Raw genomic sequence first — 14726 nt, 5'->3', positions numbered from 1 at the left:
CCGTATTAAACAAAAATTTCCCTACTTACGTAACGAATGGGTTAGAAGTTGGAACAAAAAGAAATTATATGAGCTGACGTTTACTTGAAAAAGAACTTCGTCCTTTGCTGAACTCCAAAATATTCATGGACTCGGTTTTTTCCCTTGAAACTTATAAAATTTGAACTTTCAATTTCTTTAACAACAAAATTCCCAAAAGATTGATCCATATAGTTGATTATACTTATTTTAGGTTTTTTTTTTTTAAATGTAAATCGATCGTTTTTTTTTTGTTTCTTTTGAGTTTGATCATTCATAATATTTATTATTCAGAAATGATACAAAAAGTGAGAAAGTAATTACCATATTTGTCTTGTTCGAGAACAAGAAAATTGAATAAATCGACCATATAATAAGTTGATGAATAATCAATAAGTATACAAAACATTTTCTTCCGAATGACTGGCCACTATATCCCAAAGAAACATTCTCATCCATAAACAGAAGAAAAAAAAAGGAATGGCACTCAAAAAAATATCCTCAGTTTTTCTCATCTTCATCTTTGGTTTCTACTCTGAAACTGCCAAGTCGCAGAACAGCGGCTGTTCCCCAATCCTCTGCTGCAGTAAGTTTGGGTATTGTGGCGTCACAGAAGATTATTGTGGCTCCGGTTGCATATCAGGTCCTTGCCGAAATATTACTGAGCCGGTTGAGCCGGTTGACAGTATTATGACCAAAAAATTCTTTAACGGAATTATTAGCCAAGCAAGTAATGGCTGCGCCGGGAAAAAATTTTACACCCGTGACTCTTTCCTTGAGGCCGCTCATACTAACTGGGAGTTCAATATGTCTGTTACCAGGCTTGAGATTGCTGCCATGTTTGCTCATTTCACCTACGAGACCCAACGTACGTTAGAACTAGTCCTTTCTTTTTTTTTTGTCCTCAAACAATCAAAACTTTACTCTGATCCGTAATCGGCTAGGTATAGAATGTAATTAGTAAATTATTGACTGGTAAATTTTTGAAATATCTAAAGATTTAGACTATGGTTATTTCACACAAACGTATTAAAAATATAGATTTCTATAGTTTTGAAATATAAATTCCTGTTTTTTGCTTTTTAAATCAAATAGTAATCTCAACCACCAATAATTAGCTTCATAAAACTTTCCACATTTAGATTTCTGCAACATAGAGGAGGTTAACGGAAGTTCATTTGACTACTGCGACGAGGGCAACATGCAATATCCATGTGCACATGGAAAGAAATACTATGGTCGTGGTCCGATGCAATTAGCATGGAATTACAACTACGGATCATGTGGCCAGAGTCTCGGACTTGACCTCTTACGCAAGCCTGAGCTAGTGGGTAGCAACCCAACTGTGGCTTTCAGGACAAGTCTGTGGTTTTGGATGAACAGCGTAAGGCCCGTACTGGACCAAGGATTTGGAGCCACCATTAAAGCCATCAATAGTCTGGAGTGGAGCAGTGGGAATCAAAGTGCGGTCATGGCAAGGGTTGAGTATTATAAAGACTATTGTAATCAGCTTGGTGTAGACCCTGGTGCCACATTCTTCATTTCTCCTCTGTTTTATAAGTTTCCTTTTGAATCTTTACATTAAAACCAAAAAAAAAAGAAGTCTCCTCTTATATTTTAGTTTTGCGACATAAAACTACAGGCAGCATTGATCTTCTGAGTGGGCTGAGTAGCGGCAGCATTGATCTTCCGAGTGGGCCGAGTGGCGGCACCATCTTCACTCTAAAGAACAATTGCCCTGACACCGTCTGGGCCGGAACTCTCGCCGGCAAAGGACTCGAGCTCGGCGGTGGCGGATTTGAATTGACCGAAGGCGCTTCCAAAAAGCTCTTGGCTTCTGCGGGATGGTCAGGTCGGTTCTGGGCTCGTACGGGATGCAAGTTTGACGCCTCCGGAAAGGGTAGATGCGACACCGGAGATTGCGGCGGTCTAAAATGTAACGGCGGCGGAGTTTCTCCAGTCACTTTTTCTGAATTCACCCTCGTTGGCGATGGCGGCAAGGATTTCTACGACGTGAGCCTCGTCGACGGTTACAATGTCAAGGTGGGGATAAGGCCTTCCGGAGGATCTGGAGATTGTAAGTACGCAGGCTGCATCGCCGACCTCAACGCGAACTGCCCTAACGAGCTTCAGGTCATGGGTCCTGAGAACAATGTCGTGGCGTGCAAGAGCCCCTGTGATGTGTTTAACACGGATCCATATTGTTGCCGTGGAGCTTACTCCACGCCGCAAACTTGTTCTCCGACGGATTACTCGATGATTTTTAAGAAAGCTTGCCCTGACGCCTATAGCTACGCTTACGATAACGTAACGAGCACCTTCACTTGTACTGGAGCTAACTACGAAATCACTTTCTGCCCATAAAAACCGGATTTCCGGTGTAGATTAGGTCGGGTTTCTTTTGCTTCTTATGTACATATAGAAAGATGAGGACTATGGCCTATAAAATATGTTTTCTTTCTTTTAGGCTTTAGCTTTTACCAAAGTATTCAGTTGTTAACTCAGGTGATTTGCATACAAAATATAACATGAATAACCTGTTTGGGCTGGCGTTTTTATTGTTACTTCTTTGATTACAAAAAAATTGGGTTTTTCAATTGTACTAGGTCTTTAACCCACTCGTAGCCAGGGGTTTATCTTTATTGATTGTTTTAATACAATGTTTGAATATCTATACAATATTACAATGTATTCTTTTTAAATTATATATATGTTGTGTACTTCAATATCTTTTATTGTTAGCATATTATCCAAATTGAATTCATTTAGGCATTGAGTATCCTAGACTAAGGTATTGTTCGTTTGGTGAACCATACACAGAACACATATTCATGTTGTTGTTCGTTTAGTGACAATTAAGAACATTAACCAGATGAGGTATTTGGATAAGATTTGATGAGTTGTTTTACTGAGGTTGGAAGAGATAAACTCATCCAAAAATAATAAAAGTTAAAAATACCCATATTTTAATTATATAATCACAAAAGGTTTTTCCTAAATTCTAATATACACACTGTCTTAAAATCTCAATTCTTCATCCACAAACCCGCATTTTCATTTTTGGCTCGCCTAAACCACAAAAATACGTTTTCTCGCCAAAATCGCAAAATCATGTTTTCCCACCAAAACGTAATATTACGTTTTCTGCCAAAACCGCAAAATCTTGTTTTTCTTCCAAAACCATAAAATTACGTTTTCTTATCAAAACCGTAAACTCTCGTTTTCCCGCCAAAAATGCAAAAACGTAAAATTACGTTTGCCGCCTAACAACAAAATTATGTTGTCTATCCAAAACCGCAAAATCATGTTTTTCCGCCAAAACCGCAAATCTCATTTTCTTGTCAAAACAAGATAATTTATTTTAAAATATTTATTTAAATTTAATATAAAAAATATTTATCTAAAAACATGCATAACTAAAACCACTAAAACGTCTTCAATACAAAATAAGGGGGTTTTGGTCATTTTACATATACTTTATGAATATCAAATCACAAAACAATCATAACTACATTCAGATATAATTTCTTGACGCATATTTAGATATTACGCCTAGATATTGCATCTTGACATTGTATTTAGATATTGCGTCTCATTCATCAAACGAACAGTCACTTAACAAAAAATCTTGAACATTCATTAATCGTATAACAAATTCCAAAAAAAAAAGAAATGAATTTGTTAGTGAAACATTTGTTTGTTGTATTTTTCAATAAAATAATAACTAAACTATAAATAAAATAAATGTAATTAAAAAATAAACAGATTTTCTTCACTCATAATATTTGAATTTCCTAGATTACGATAAATAATAATTTACATTAATTAGTCATACAATTGAATGTTAATTAATGTAAAAATTAGTTTTCCAAAAAGAAAAAAAATAAATATAATTTTTTGCTCTGTTTTAATAAAAATAAAAATTTGAAACTATAAATATAATTAGAAAGAGTTAAACATATTTAGATAATTAATGTATCTTAAAGTGAATGTACCATGTCTATTTGTTGGTGTAGTCCTCTATTTCAACAACACATAATAAAGAGTATATTTTCCCAAAACCATTCTCAAAATCTATCATGGTAGCTAAATTAGGTTATATTTTCTAGGGTTTTGGTTTGCTTCTGCAACAATGTCCAGAAAAAAACATGTTTATGACTGAAAAATTATGTCACGACAAAGTATCTAAAAATCACAAATTTGTGACAAATTTCGTCTCAAACTAACGTGGCAATAACAACTTTTTCTTGTAGTGACAATTCGTTTTTTTCGGTTCTTCATTTTAATTCGTTGTTAAGGTTTTCTGTCGGTTTTGGTTTTGATGCTTTCGTCTATGTCGGGTTTCATTTTTATTATTTCGTTTTGGTGGTGAGAGAAGGGATGTCTCTCATGCTCGAGTTTTCTTGTCGCTCAACCAGGTTTATCAATATCTATATATCTTCTAAATGTTGATATATCATGCGAGATATTAATGGAAGTGTTCTTTTCGAACTCCAACAAGTAACTTAAATTACGTATCACCAATATACATATACATAACTTACAAGTAGTAAACTCACTAATTTGTAGTGCACGAGCCTATACCCCTCTAATAGAATTCACATTGTGATCATCGTGCAAAAAAACATAAATGGTGCTTTTTTTTTTTTTTTTCTGTCTCAATATGAATATCATATCAATTTTTAACAAGTGTGTGACTCAATATAATCCACTAGAATATACTGTATATGTATTCAAGTGCTCATACAATTACAAAGTGGCCTAAAAATCATATATTAAAAAAATGAACCCAATTAAAATGTCTTTTTAGTATGAGTGGCCGACATTAGATTTAATTTATTGGCTTTCCAATAGTGGGATAACGTAAATGATTTATTAGAGAGATGAAATGAATAGAAGCGAGTGGAGGGGAATGAACCTGGTTTTGTTAGGCTAGACGGGCAAAACGTGACGACAAAATTGGAGGAGCGAGGACATGTGAAGGTGCTGATATTAGTGTCGTAGGCGTAGCTATACGCGCCTGGGCACGTCTTGTTGAAACTCTCCGACTAGATCGTCCGCTTGCATTCTTTCGGTCCTACAACACTTTTTATACCGACGCAACAAAGTTCCGGCGAGGGGCTTTTCTGACACGAAGTCCTGCAAGCATACGGATCCTTCGATCCGGTATCGCTATTGTATAACCTCAGCTCCGATGGACACGTCTTGTTCAACTCAACAACGCATCCGATGCTTTTACACTTTTTATTCTCAGGTGTCACAAGCAAAGGAAGGTTGTAACCATTGATGACGTTGACGTCGTAGTAGTCATTCTTATTTTCATAAGCGAGGTTAAACTCGGCTAAAGTTGCCAGATGCTGGGAAGGACCGGAGCACTCGATTTCCCCTGAGTTGCAGTCTCCGGTGACGCATGAGAATCCACCTGATGAGTTGGTCGTACAGAGCGTCCTACCCCAAATATAACCTATCCATGAAGACGTGACGTTGATAGTACGCCGCGTATATCCCTTCTCCAGAAGGAAACCCGTTGGCTGCAGCTCTCCGGCGTAGGCATAGCTTGCAGGCCAAATAGGGTATTCGCATTTGTTTTCTATCGTAATGGTCCTCGACATCACTACAAATAACAAAAACCATTAAGAAATTTGTTTAATGAAACCAGACTTCACGGTTCAAATTTCAAGATGGAAAACGTACGTACCTGTGAGTCACAGGCTGTGACCAATAGATGTGAAGCAAGGAGGAAGAGCAACGCCATTTACTTGAAAGATGGAGTACTGACAAAACGATTTAATATATCTTAAAAAAAATCTAAAGAGTAAAGTACATTAGTCCACATCTTCTACCAATCTTACCGTGAAGTTTCATGCAATCTATGTGGAGGATGTTAAAGGGATTATGTAAGTGTTTAGTAAGTCAACAATTAGAACTAACACAACATTTATTTTGTCCTTTCATGTGTTTTCTTTTCATTGTGTGGTCTTTTGAGGTTACTATAGCTACTTCCGTACGTGTTTAATTATGATTTAATTTGGAAAAGCAAAAAAGATCCAATTAATTAACATTTCACATTTGTTAAGAGCTGATATAACAAATTTTAAGAGAAGTCCAATTGTTTACAAGATCGTTTTAATTAGTCTTGAATAACAATGAATCTCCAAATCAATTAAACTTTACTAGCAAATGTGCAGTCAACGTTTTAAGTCAACAAGTCAACATTGAAAGTAACCTTTAGATCATCTTCACCGTACATCTTTTCTCGGTTTAACGATCTTTTTGTTACCTAAAATCATAACGCGCTCACTTTGCCCACTTCACCAGCTTGAAAGTTTGAACGTACCACAACCACAAACAAATCAAAACATAACAAAACAAAAAAGCCAATTCGTATTTGTAAAGCACTAAGTGCTACAAACGTATGTATCCAACGTGTTTGTCCTTCTGTTAAGTTTATTTCTGTAACAACATATGTGAGAAATCTCAAGCTGATATGATTCCAATCCTAAGTTTGTTAGAAAAATTCAACTAATGTGGATATCACTTAATTTGAAGTGGCACTTATACTTTTCTCCACACCTGAATATACAAGGACTCAGAACTGTGGGAGGTCAAAATGGATAATCCAATCCTACCGGATCCGAACCTACATGGGTTAAAGATTTTGATGGGCGAGTTACGATTAACTTGCCCAATTATTTTAGAAGGCACAAATGGATGGTCAGACGGACTTGTTGTCCATGCGGTTGGATCTATTGATCATGATATTGAATTGTTCGACCAGATAGATTGAGTTCGGTTTAGATTCATATGTCTGTATTACTTGGATCAAGTGATCGTTTACGGATTGAAAGTTGTAGCGGTTAGGCTAGTGACTTGGGGTTACCAAACACTAAATGCTTTGACAAACAAATGTAACAATAATCACTTTTCTTTTCTTTTTCTTCTTTTTAATACAAAAACAATACTTCAAACTGACTTTTTTTTAAGTACAAACTTTCACTTGCTTGAATCTGCCTTTCAATGAAATGGATAAAAAGACAAAGGCAGAGACAATCCAATCGCTAAATCTACCCCATAAACTTGCTAAAAAACTGCACAATGTCGGGGTAAATAAAACTGGACTTGTCTCTATATACAAAGTGAAGCTATAATCAAATAAAAGAATCATATACTAGATTTTTTTTTTTTTTTTGTTGGGGTCAACATATAGAGGATGGGCGATTTAGACCGGGTATAATCAAATATCATCTGTCGCCAAACTATAAATCATATGCTTCTTGTCTTCAAGAGTCTCCTTGGTCGCACCACTGGTCAGGGACGCATAAGAAATGCGTCTTCATGAATTTCCTGAACCTCGTCTTGTAATCAATCGGGCTGATCACTGTCGGCTGTACATTCTTTGGCACCACCAAAGACGATTTCACCCACGTCTCTAACTGCTTGTCCCATGTGTATTGTCTCAAATAATCTATGATCCCACACACTAGCTCATGATTCTCATCATCAACTCCAACTAGCAACGAGTAATCCATAACGTTTATGCTCTGCGATTTGTTTACACAAGAGAAATTGACTAAATGAACATATTTGTCATAGTAATACCGATTAAATAGAGAAAGAGAGATGAAAAAAAAAACTCACAGTTAGGAAGCTGGTGTCGTTATAAACCGCTCTTTGGAGATTTTGTTTTGATGTTTTGCTAACGTAAAGCGGGGATTTATTCATGTCGTTGACAAAGTTCTGATCCAATAGAACATCATCTGCGCCATTAGCAGAAGTGGTTGTAAACCGGGCGTGTAGTGCGCCTTTGAGATCGTACTGGCGAGTAATTTTCCTGCCAAAACTAAGATTCTCCATGACCATCAGGTCGTGTCGTATCTCTTTCCCGCCACCCTTTGGCTGCCTTACAGTTACCTGAAAATGGCAATCAAAGATCCTTCAAACTAAGCCCTATTCATTTGATAATGAGCTAAGAAAAATTCTAATGGTCAAATGATCAAAAGCTGATTGTAGAGACATTACCTGATGGATCCCAAGAACTTTGGCAAGACAAGTTTGGTTGCCTAGATCATAAGAGTCCTTCATGTATTTGAAATACTCCGGAGCAAATGTCACAAATGATTCGTACTCTGTCTTCTTGATCTCTTTTACGATGAACCTATCATCCAAAGTCTTAGCAAACACAGATTTGCTCTTACCACCCTTAGCATCCCACGGCTTACAGCGACTTAGTGAAGCTATATAATCAAGCTCTGATGAGCAACAGCGTCTTCTGAGGTCACGGAAATCATCTGCATACAGGGACACGATAGAGTATTTGGGTTTTCCAATTGATTTAAGTGACCCAAAAGTAACAAGGACCTCCGGAGGGGGTATATCCAGCCTATTTGTACTCTCACTCGCGAAACGGGAAGCCTCACGGTCAGCAGTTTGCTTAGAATCTTGATCTTTATCTAAGAACCCTTCAAGAGACCCATGTATACACCTTGACAAAGGCAATTTGTTCTCATCAATGTTCAGGTGGGCAAGCGCACAAGCGATCAGGCTGGAGAGCTCGTCTTCATAGTCTGACACAATAAAATCATCATCCCTCAAAGAGATGCGTAGACGAGAACCTTCCTCAGTGATTATCTGGTTCACCGTCTGAAGGTTTTCTTGGGTAAAATTGTTTACATACTCAAATTTCAACAAGTATTCCTTCTCAACGTCAACTATGCGCTTCGAGCGTAGCTCTTCAAATGACAGCCAAAACCATTCATTCCAACCTAAGATGTGTGGCCCAGTAGAGGCAGCAACTTCACCATCCAGTGAATCTCCAGTAATTGGAATTGATTTATCCCCTTCTTGTTCATTGGTCGAATGGATACTAACAGCCAAATGAGTGTCAAAATGATTGTTGATGGGAGATGTTGTCTCGGGCTCGGGCATGGAGCTGCTCAAAGTTTGCAAATCACTGTCTTCAGGCACATTCGATTCTTCCATTTGATCATTGTCTCCAACAGACACACCAACGATTGGTATTTCCTTGTCTTCAACAATTGGAGTGTCCATGACTCCATTGCTACCAGAATCAGAAGATTTGTCATCATTTTCATATCTGGTCATTCCAGCCTCAGAAACAGTCTCCACACCTTGTTCACATGTTTTCCTCTCATCACTTGAAGGTCGCAAACGATTAGACAAAACCAGCGACTGCAGCCGGTAGTTCCAGATGAGTGCTTGAAGCAGAAGTTCCCACCTCATGCGGTTTAAGCGGAGCAGTCTGTGCGAAACATCATCTATGGTTTTCGCTTTGTCAAACGAGTTCCTGATGTTTTCCTTTTTGTAGACAATAAGAAAGTGTCCATAAAAGGATGAATAGATATTAGTAAGCTTGTCTCTAGAACTTAACATAGATAGTTGTATACCGTATGCAATTGTTACAAAGCTAGCTAACCTCAAATACGCGACGCTCGTGATCCAGCAACTCCTCAATGTTAGAAAGGAGTTTGTGTGCACAATGATAGCTGGGATCTGAATTTATGAATTGCGATCTTAGTCTCTTTAGAAAACCACCAGCGTCCTCGAACAAGGAGATCCCTTTAGTAAATACCTGAAGAAGAATATCGAAACAATCAGCACAAAACTGATTATTAATTTAGCATACTTTAGGCCAGGCCTCATCTCAAGTAAGACATGTTATTTGGCAGAAAATGTAAACTGAAAAGAAAGCTAATGATTCCAAATTAAATCAGCGATATTTGTTTCTACCACCATGTATGAAGAATATAGCTACAACACTAATAACGCAGAGTAGAAACTTACTCCTTCAAATTCTTTCTCAAGCCAACCCGCTTTTATCAAAACGCTAGATACCATCTTCATGGGTGGCAGAGACACTGTGTAGGATGCGACTTGGGAGTAACTGAGAATAGCAACCATGGAGCCTAATCTGCAGTGTATACAAGTTTCAAGATATATAATTAAAAATACAAATCTTAGTCCCAAACTATTCTCCAAGGATATGTGGATGTCACATCTCGAAAGCCCATATTATAGAGTAAATAGATCAAAAACCATACCCAAAGAAGTGAAGGAAGTCCCTGTCGAAAGAGTGTCCACAGCTAGACGATCTGTTCAGAAAAGTTTGCTGAGAAAAACTGAGCTCCAAAAACTTTCCAAATGACAAGCTACGAGCAGCAGTCGATATCAGCACTCTTTTTGTGGACCTCCGAGACACATTATTTGGTTTACACTTTCCACAACGGCTCCACATCCAGATTTTTCCTTTTCCCTCACCAGACAGACATTTCGTTGAAGGAATTCGCTTGACTTCAATTGTTAGTTGCTTATTGTTATGAGCATAATAGTAAAGATGTGCTTCCGGTATTCCCTCGCACGTTTGGCATAGGTTTTTCTGCATCATAAACAGTTCCATAAACTAACTTTGAGCTACTAACACAAATGAACCGTGGCAAAAGAACAAAACAGCATTTTATTTTAAACTGAGAAGAGCAACGGAGTCGAACCTGATTAAACATATCGCGCAGGAATCTTTCCAAGGGAACATCGAAGTGCTTGTAAAACTTTATGTGTGAAAAATGCCTTTGGTCACACATTATCCCCCTGAGGGCATTCCTCTTAGACACTAGAACCAATATACTCTGAGACTCCAAGGTGCTCTCAATATCATTCTCTGTTTGTGACCTGTCTCCATCATCTGAACTCATATTTACTGGGATCTCAGGATCAAGTGACACAGCTTGTTTAGTCTCATCATTTTCTGCAGTATCTTCCACAGATTCACTTATCGAATCAAGGTTACTGATATTTGATACATCTGTAACCACAGAAACTGGAACTGACTCCTGATTTTGAACAAAGCCTAAATATTTACTTAATTTGGCAGACAAAGTTGAGAACCCAGTGAAAATAACTGGATTATATGGCTCGTGAGAGAAGACATGATCTCCATCTGGTTCCCTGTTCTCATCTTTCTCACCATCTGCATCCCCATTTATCAGAATAGATTGTTCATCGAATCCATTAGACAAAGGAATATTAACTGTTTCAAAGGCAGATTCACCAGGAGAAGGGGATAGCGGAAACTTTTCTATTTGCATAACACATGATGCAGCTTCCTTTGTAAAGNGTGCTTCCGGTATTCCCTCGCACGTTTGGCATAGGTTTTTCTGCATCATAAACAGTTCCATAAACTAACTTTGAGCTACTAACACAAATGAACCGTGGCAAAAGAACAAAACAGCATTTTATTTTAAACTGAGAAGAGCAACGGAGTCGAACCTGATTAAACATATCGCGCAGGAATCTTTCCAAGGGAACATCGAAGTGCTTGTAAAACTTTATGTGTGAAAAATGCCTTTGATCACACATTATCCCCCTGAGGGCATTCCTCTTAGACACTAGAACCAATATACTCTGAGACTCCAAGGTGCTCTCAATATCATTCTCTGTTTGTGACCTGTCTCCATCATCTGAACTCATATTTACTGGGATCTCAGGATCAAGTGACACAGCTTGTTTAGTCTCATCATTTTCTGCAGTATCTTCCACAGATTCACTTATCGAATCAAGGTTACTGATATTTGATACATCTGTAACCACAGAAACTGGAACTGACTCCTGATTTTGAACAAAGCCTAAATATTTACTTAATTTGGCAGACAAAGTTGAGAACCCAGTGAAAATAACTGGATTATATGGCTCGTGAGAGAAGACATGATCTCCATCTGGTTCCCTGTTCTCATCTTTCTCACCATCTGCATCCCCATTTATCAGAATAGATTGTTCATCGAATCCATTAGACAAAGGAATATTAACTGTTTCAAAGGCAGATTCACCAGGAGAAGGGGATAGCGGAAACTTTTCTATTTGCATAACACATGATGCAGCTTCCTTTGTAAAGATGGTTGAGAACATTGTATACCGATCAGCTAGGAAAGAAGCCTCCAGCATTAGATGATATGCCAGGATAAATGAATACTGTACTACTTCTTTGACCTTTTTTAACCTATCGCTGTGGCATCCTTTAAGTAAAATCTGCCACATATCAAAATTTCAAAATCAGATAATCATAGGTATACTACAAGAAACTCCAAGGTTAATGTGACAAATTCAAATTTTTGAAAGAATTAGTCATACTACACAATCAATCAGGAACTCACCGTGCAGCCAAGTCGGGTAGGGCAACCCTCTAAAAACATCAGCGTTTTAGTTGGCTTCTTCTCGGCTTCACCCACAGCATTATGCTCCTCGACAATTTTCTCAATGCGGAAAGAATCACAGTGCTTTAACTTTTGACCAGACAGAGAGTCAACTGAAAATATTGGTGAACCAATACATCTAGAAATTCTCTGTAGACGGTGGAGCTTCATGTCAAACACCAGAGTGACCCCTTTATCAAGAATAGACTTTTGGATATCACGTGAAACAGACTTTTCCACTAGCATGACGTCAGGCTTGGTAGCTTCTATAATATCAACAACAGGCTTCACATACTTCACTTGATAACCTTCGTCCTGTTGGCAATAGTAGAAATAAACAAATAATTCAGAAACTACAAAATGAAAGCTTTCAAACTGGTGAATGCCAAGTTATGTTTCTCCCCCCTACCTGATTCACTGATTGGAGAGAAGAAAATCCACTTATTGGATGGCCTAGTACTCCTTCGACTAACATTATTTTAGGATGCTCATACTTAGTTGCCATGTGTTTAAGTGCAGCATGTTTCTTGAAAACAAGGCCTTTGAAAACTTGACTGCAAAAAAAATGAATCAATTATTAGGAAAGTGCCAGTAGATGGAAACTGAATAAAAAAAACCATATGNTGTACTACTTCTTTGACCTTTTTTAACCTATCGCTGTGGCATCCTTTAAGTAAAATCTGCCACATATCAAAATTTCAAAATCAGATAATCATAGGTATACTACAAGAAACTCCTAGGTTAATGTGACAAATTCAAATTTTTGAAAGAATTAGTCATACTACACAATCAATCAGGAACTCACCGTGCAGCCAAGTCGGGTAGGGCAACCCTCTAAAAACATCAGCGTTTTAGTTGGCTTCTTCTCGGCTTCACCCACAGCATTATGCTCCTCGACAATTTTCTCAATGCGGAAAGAATCACAGTGCTTTAACTTTTGACCAGACAGAGAGTCAACTGAAAATATTGGTGAACCAATACATCTAGAAATTCTCTGTAGACGGTGGAGCTTCATGTCAAACACCAGAGTGACCCCTTTATCAAGAATAGACTTTTGGATATCACGTGAAACAGACTTTTCCACTAGCATGACGTCAGGCTTGGTAGCTTCTATAATATCAACAACAGGCTTCACATACTTCACTTGATAACCTTCGTCCTGTTGGCAATAGTAGAAATAAACAAATAATTCAGAAACTACAAAATGAAAGCTTTCAAACTGGTGAATGCCAAGTTATGTTTCTCCCCCCTACCTGATTCACTGATTGGAGAGAAGAAAATCCACTTATTGGATGGCCTAGTACTCCTTCGACTAACATTATTTTAGGATGCTCATACTTAGTTGCCATGTGTTTAAGTGCAGCATGTTTCTTGAAAACAAGGCCTTTGAAAACTTGACTGCAAAAAAAATGAATCAATTATTAGGAAAGTGCCAGTAGATGGAAACTGAATAAAAAAAACCATATGCAATTTTTATGAACCTCAAACAATGCAAAGTCTAAGCAAACAACAGGTAATTGTAATACCTGTCATTGAAAGAACCAGTTGCTATGCATTTCACTTTGATGTACTCAGTCGGATCAACTGCTTTACCATCAATAGCTGGCTTCAGTAGTGAAGCAGCCTCCCAGCATAACCTAGCAACAATCTCGAGCCAGTATTCACCTTCTTCCATAGAGAACCCAGCAGACTTAATAAGTTGACGAACAATGAACTTAAACTTTGAATGTGCCTCCTCAAGCATTACTCTCCGGGTTTCTTCATAAAAATCTCTCTTCTCACTACTTTCATCTTTAGAATCCCCTAACAAACTTGCTTTGCTCCACTCAGAACCATCACAACAATCATCATCATCATCAGCAAAAACTCCGTCTTCTTCATCTTCAGGATTTTCTGGTTCAGGAGGCTCCCAAAACGGAACATCACTATCATCTTCACGATCCGACAAGAATTGCACATTCTCAACACCGTCTTCTTTCGCCTTCTCATCCAAAATGTTAAGAATATCACTCGGCATGCTCTTGGACTTACGCTCTAAACGCTCCACCTTGTGCTCCGTCGTACACTCCACATCTTCTTGACTACTATGACTTGAACACTCATCTTCATTACCCCTAACAAATTATATACAAAACAATCTTAATCAACATACTGTTTAAACAAACATTATCCAAAATCCAATATAGAAAAAGTCATTCATACCTGTCATAAGTGTTTCCATCAACCGAAGACTCACCTGACAAAAACATTACCCAAACCAAATGATTAAGAAACTTCAATTACGGGTTTTTCGGGTTTTGAGTCACATACCGAACAAGGAGAATCATTAAAAATACCTGAGAGAGAGCGTTCACTACTACTGGACAAAGAATTAGAAGGCGTCATCAATGGAGTCTCAACAACAACAACTTTTCTAGTTAACAAACCAGTCTCTTGCGTCTCGCTACGAGATTCAGTAACACCACCACGGTCCACTGGACCAAGAACACGAGAAGTAGCCACCTAACT

At 37.9% G+C, this 14726-nt stretch overlaps 2 protein-coding genes and 1 long non-coding RNA gene across 4 annotated transcripts in view; 1 reads left to right on the top strand and 2 right to left on the bottom strand.

Annotated features, from left to right (window-relative positions):
• LOC104777415 (endochitinase At2g43590-like) lies at positions 437-2576 on the top strand. The gene is made up of 3 exons (XM_010501671.1): positions 437-886; positions 1161-1544; positions 1661-2576. The coding sequence occupies exons 1-3, from the start codon at positions 499-501 to the stop codon at positions 2380-2382; spliced, it is 1494 nt and encodes a 497-aa protein (XP_010499973.1). The 5' UTR covers positions 437-498; the 3' UTR covers positions 2383-2576.
• Positions 2287-6006, bottom strand: LOC104777416. Its single transcript, XR_002037528.1, has 3 exons — positions 5717-6006; positions 4937-5632; positions 2287-2372 (listed from the first exon to the last, which is right to left on the bottom strand). It is a non-coding gene; the product is annotated as an uncharacterized LOC104777416 (long non-coding RNA).
• Positions 7192-14726, bottom strand: part of LOC104777414 (putative 1-phosphatidylinositol-3-phosphate 5-kinase FAB1D) — an 8095-nt gene continuing 560 nt past the window's right edge. Inside the window, exons 2-13 of one of the 2 annotated variants that reach the window (XM_010501670.1) lie at positions 14555-14720; positions 14421-14454; positions 13745-14332; positions 13472-13616; positions 13024-13377; positions 11299-12054; positions 10077-10411; positions 9820-9946; positions 9452-9607; positions 8038-9333; positions 7657-7929; positions 7192-7559 (exon numbers count right to left, since the gene is read on the bottom strand). In XM_010501670.1, the coding sequence (XP_010499972.1) occupies positions 7299-7559; positions 7657-7929; positions 8038-9333; positions 9452-9607; positions 9820-9946; positions 10077-10411; positions 11299-12054; positions 13024-13377; positions 13472-13616; positions 13745-14332; positions 14421-14454; positions 14555-14603 (4374 nt within the window). In that variant the 5' untranslated portion in view covers positions 14604-14720 and the 3' untranslated portion in view covers positions 7192-7298. Of the gene's footprint in view, positions 7560-7656; positions 7930-8037; positions 9334-9451; positions 9608-9819; positions 9947-10076; positions 10412-11298; positions 12055-12179; positions 12534-12627; positions 12770-13023; positions 13378-13471; positions 13617-13744; positions 14333-14420; positions 14455-14554; positions 14721-14726 lie in introns of those variants that run through there. The other variant, XM_010501669.1, reaches the window with a different exon arrangement.

The sequence above is a fragment of the Camelina sativa genome, chromosome 3, assembly GCF_000633955.1.
Source record: "Camelina sativa cultivar DH55 chromosome 3, Cs, whole genome shotgun sequence".
Classification (NCBI taxonomy): domain Eukaryota; kingdom Viridiplantae; phylum Streptophyta; class Magnoliopsida; order Brassicales; family Brassicaceae; genus Camelina; species Camelina sativa.
This window is presented reverse-complemented; position numbering and strand designations above follow the sequence as displayed.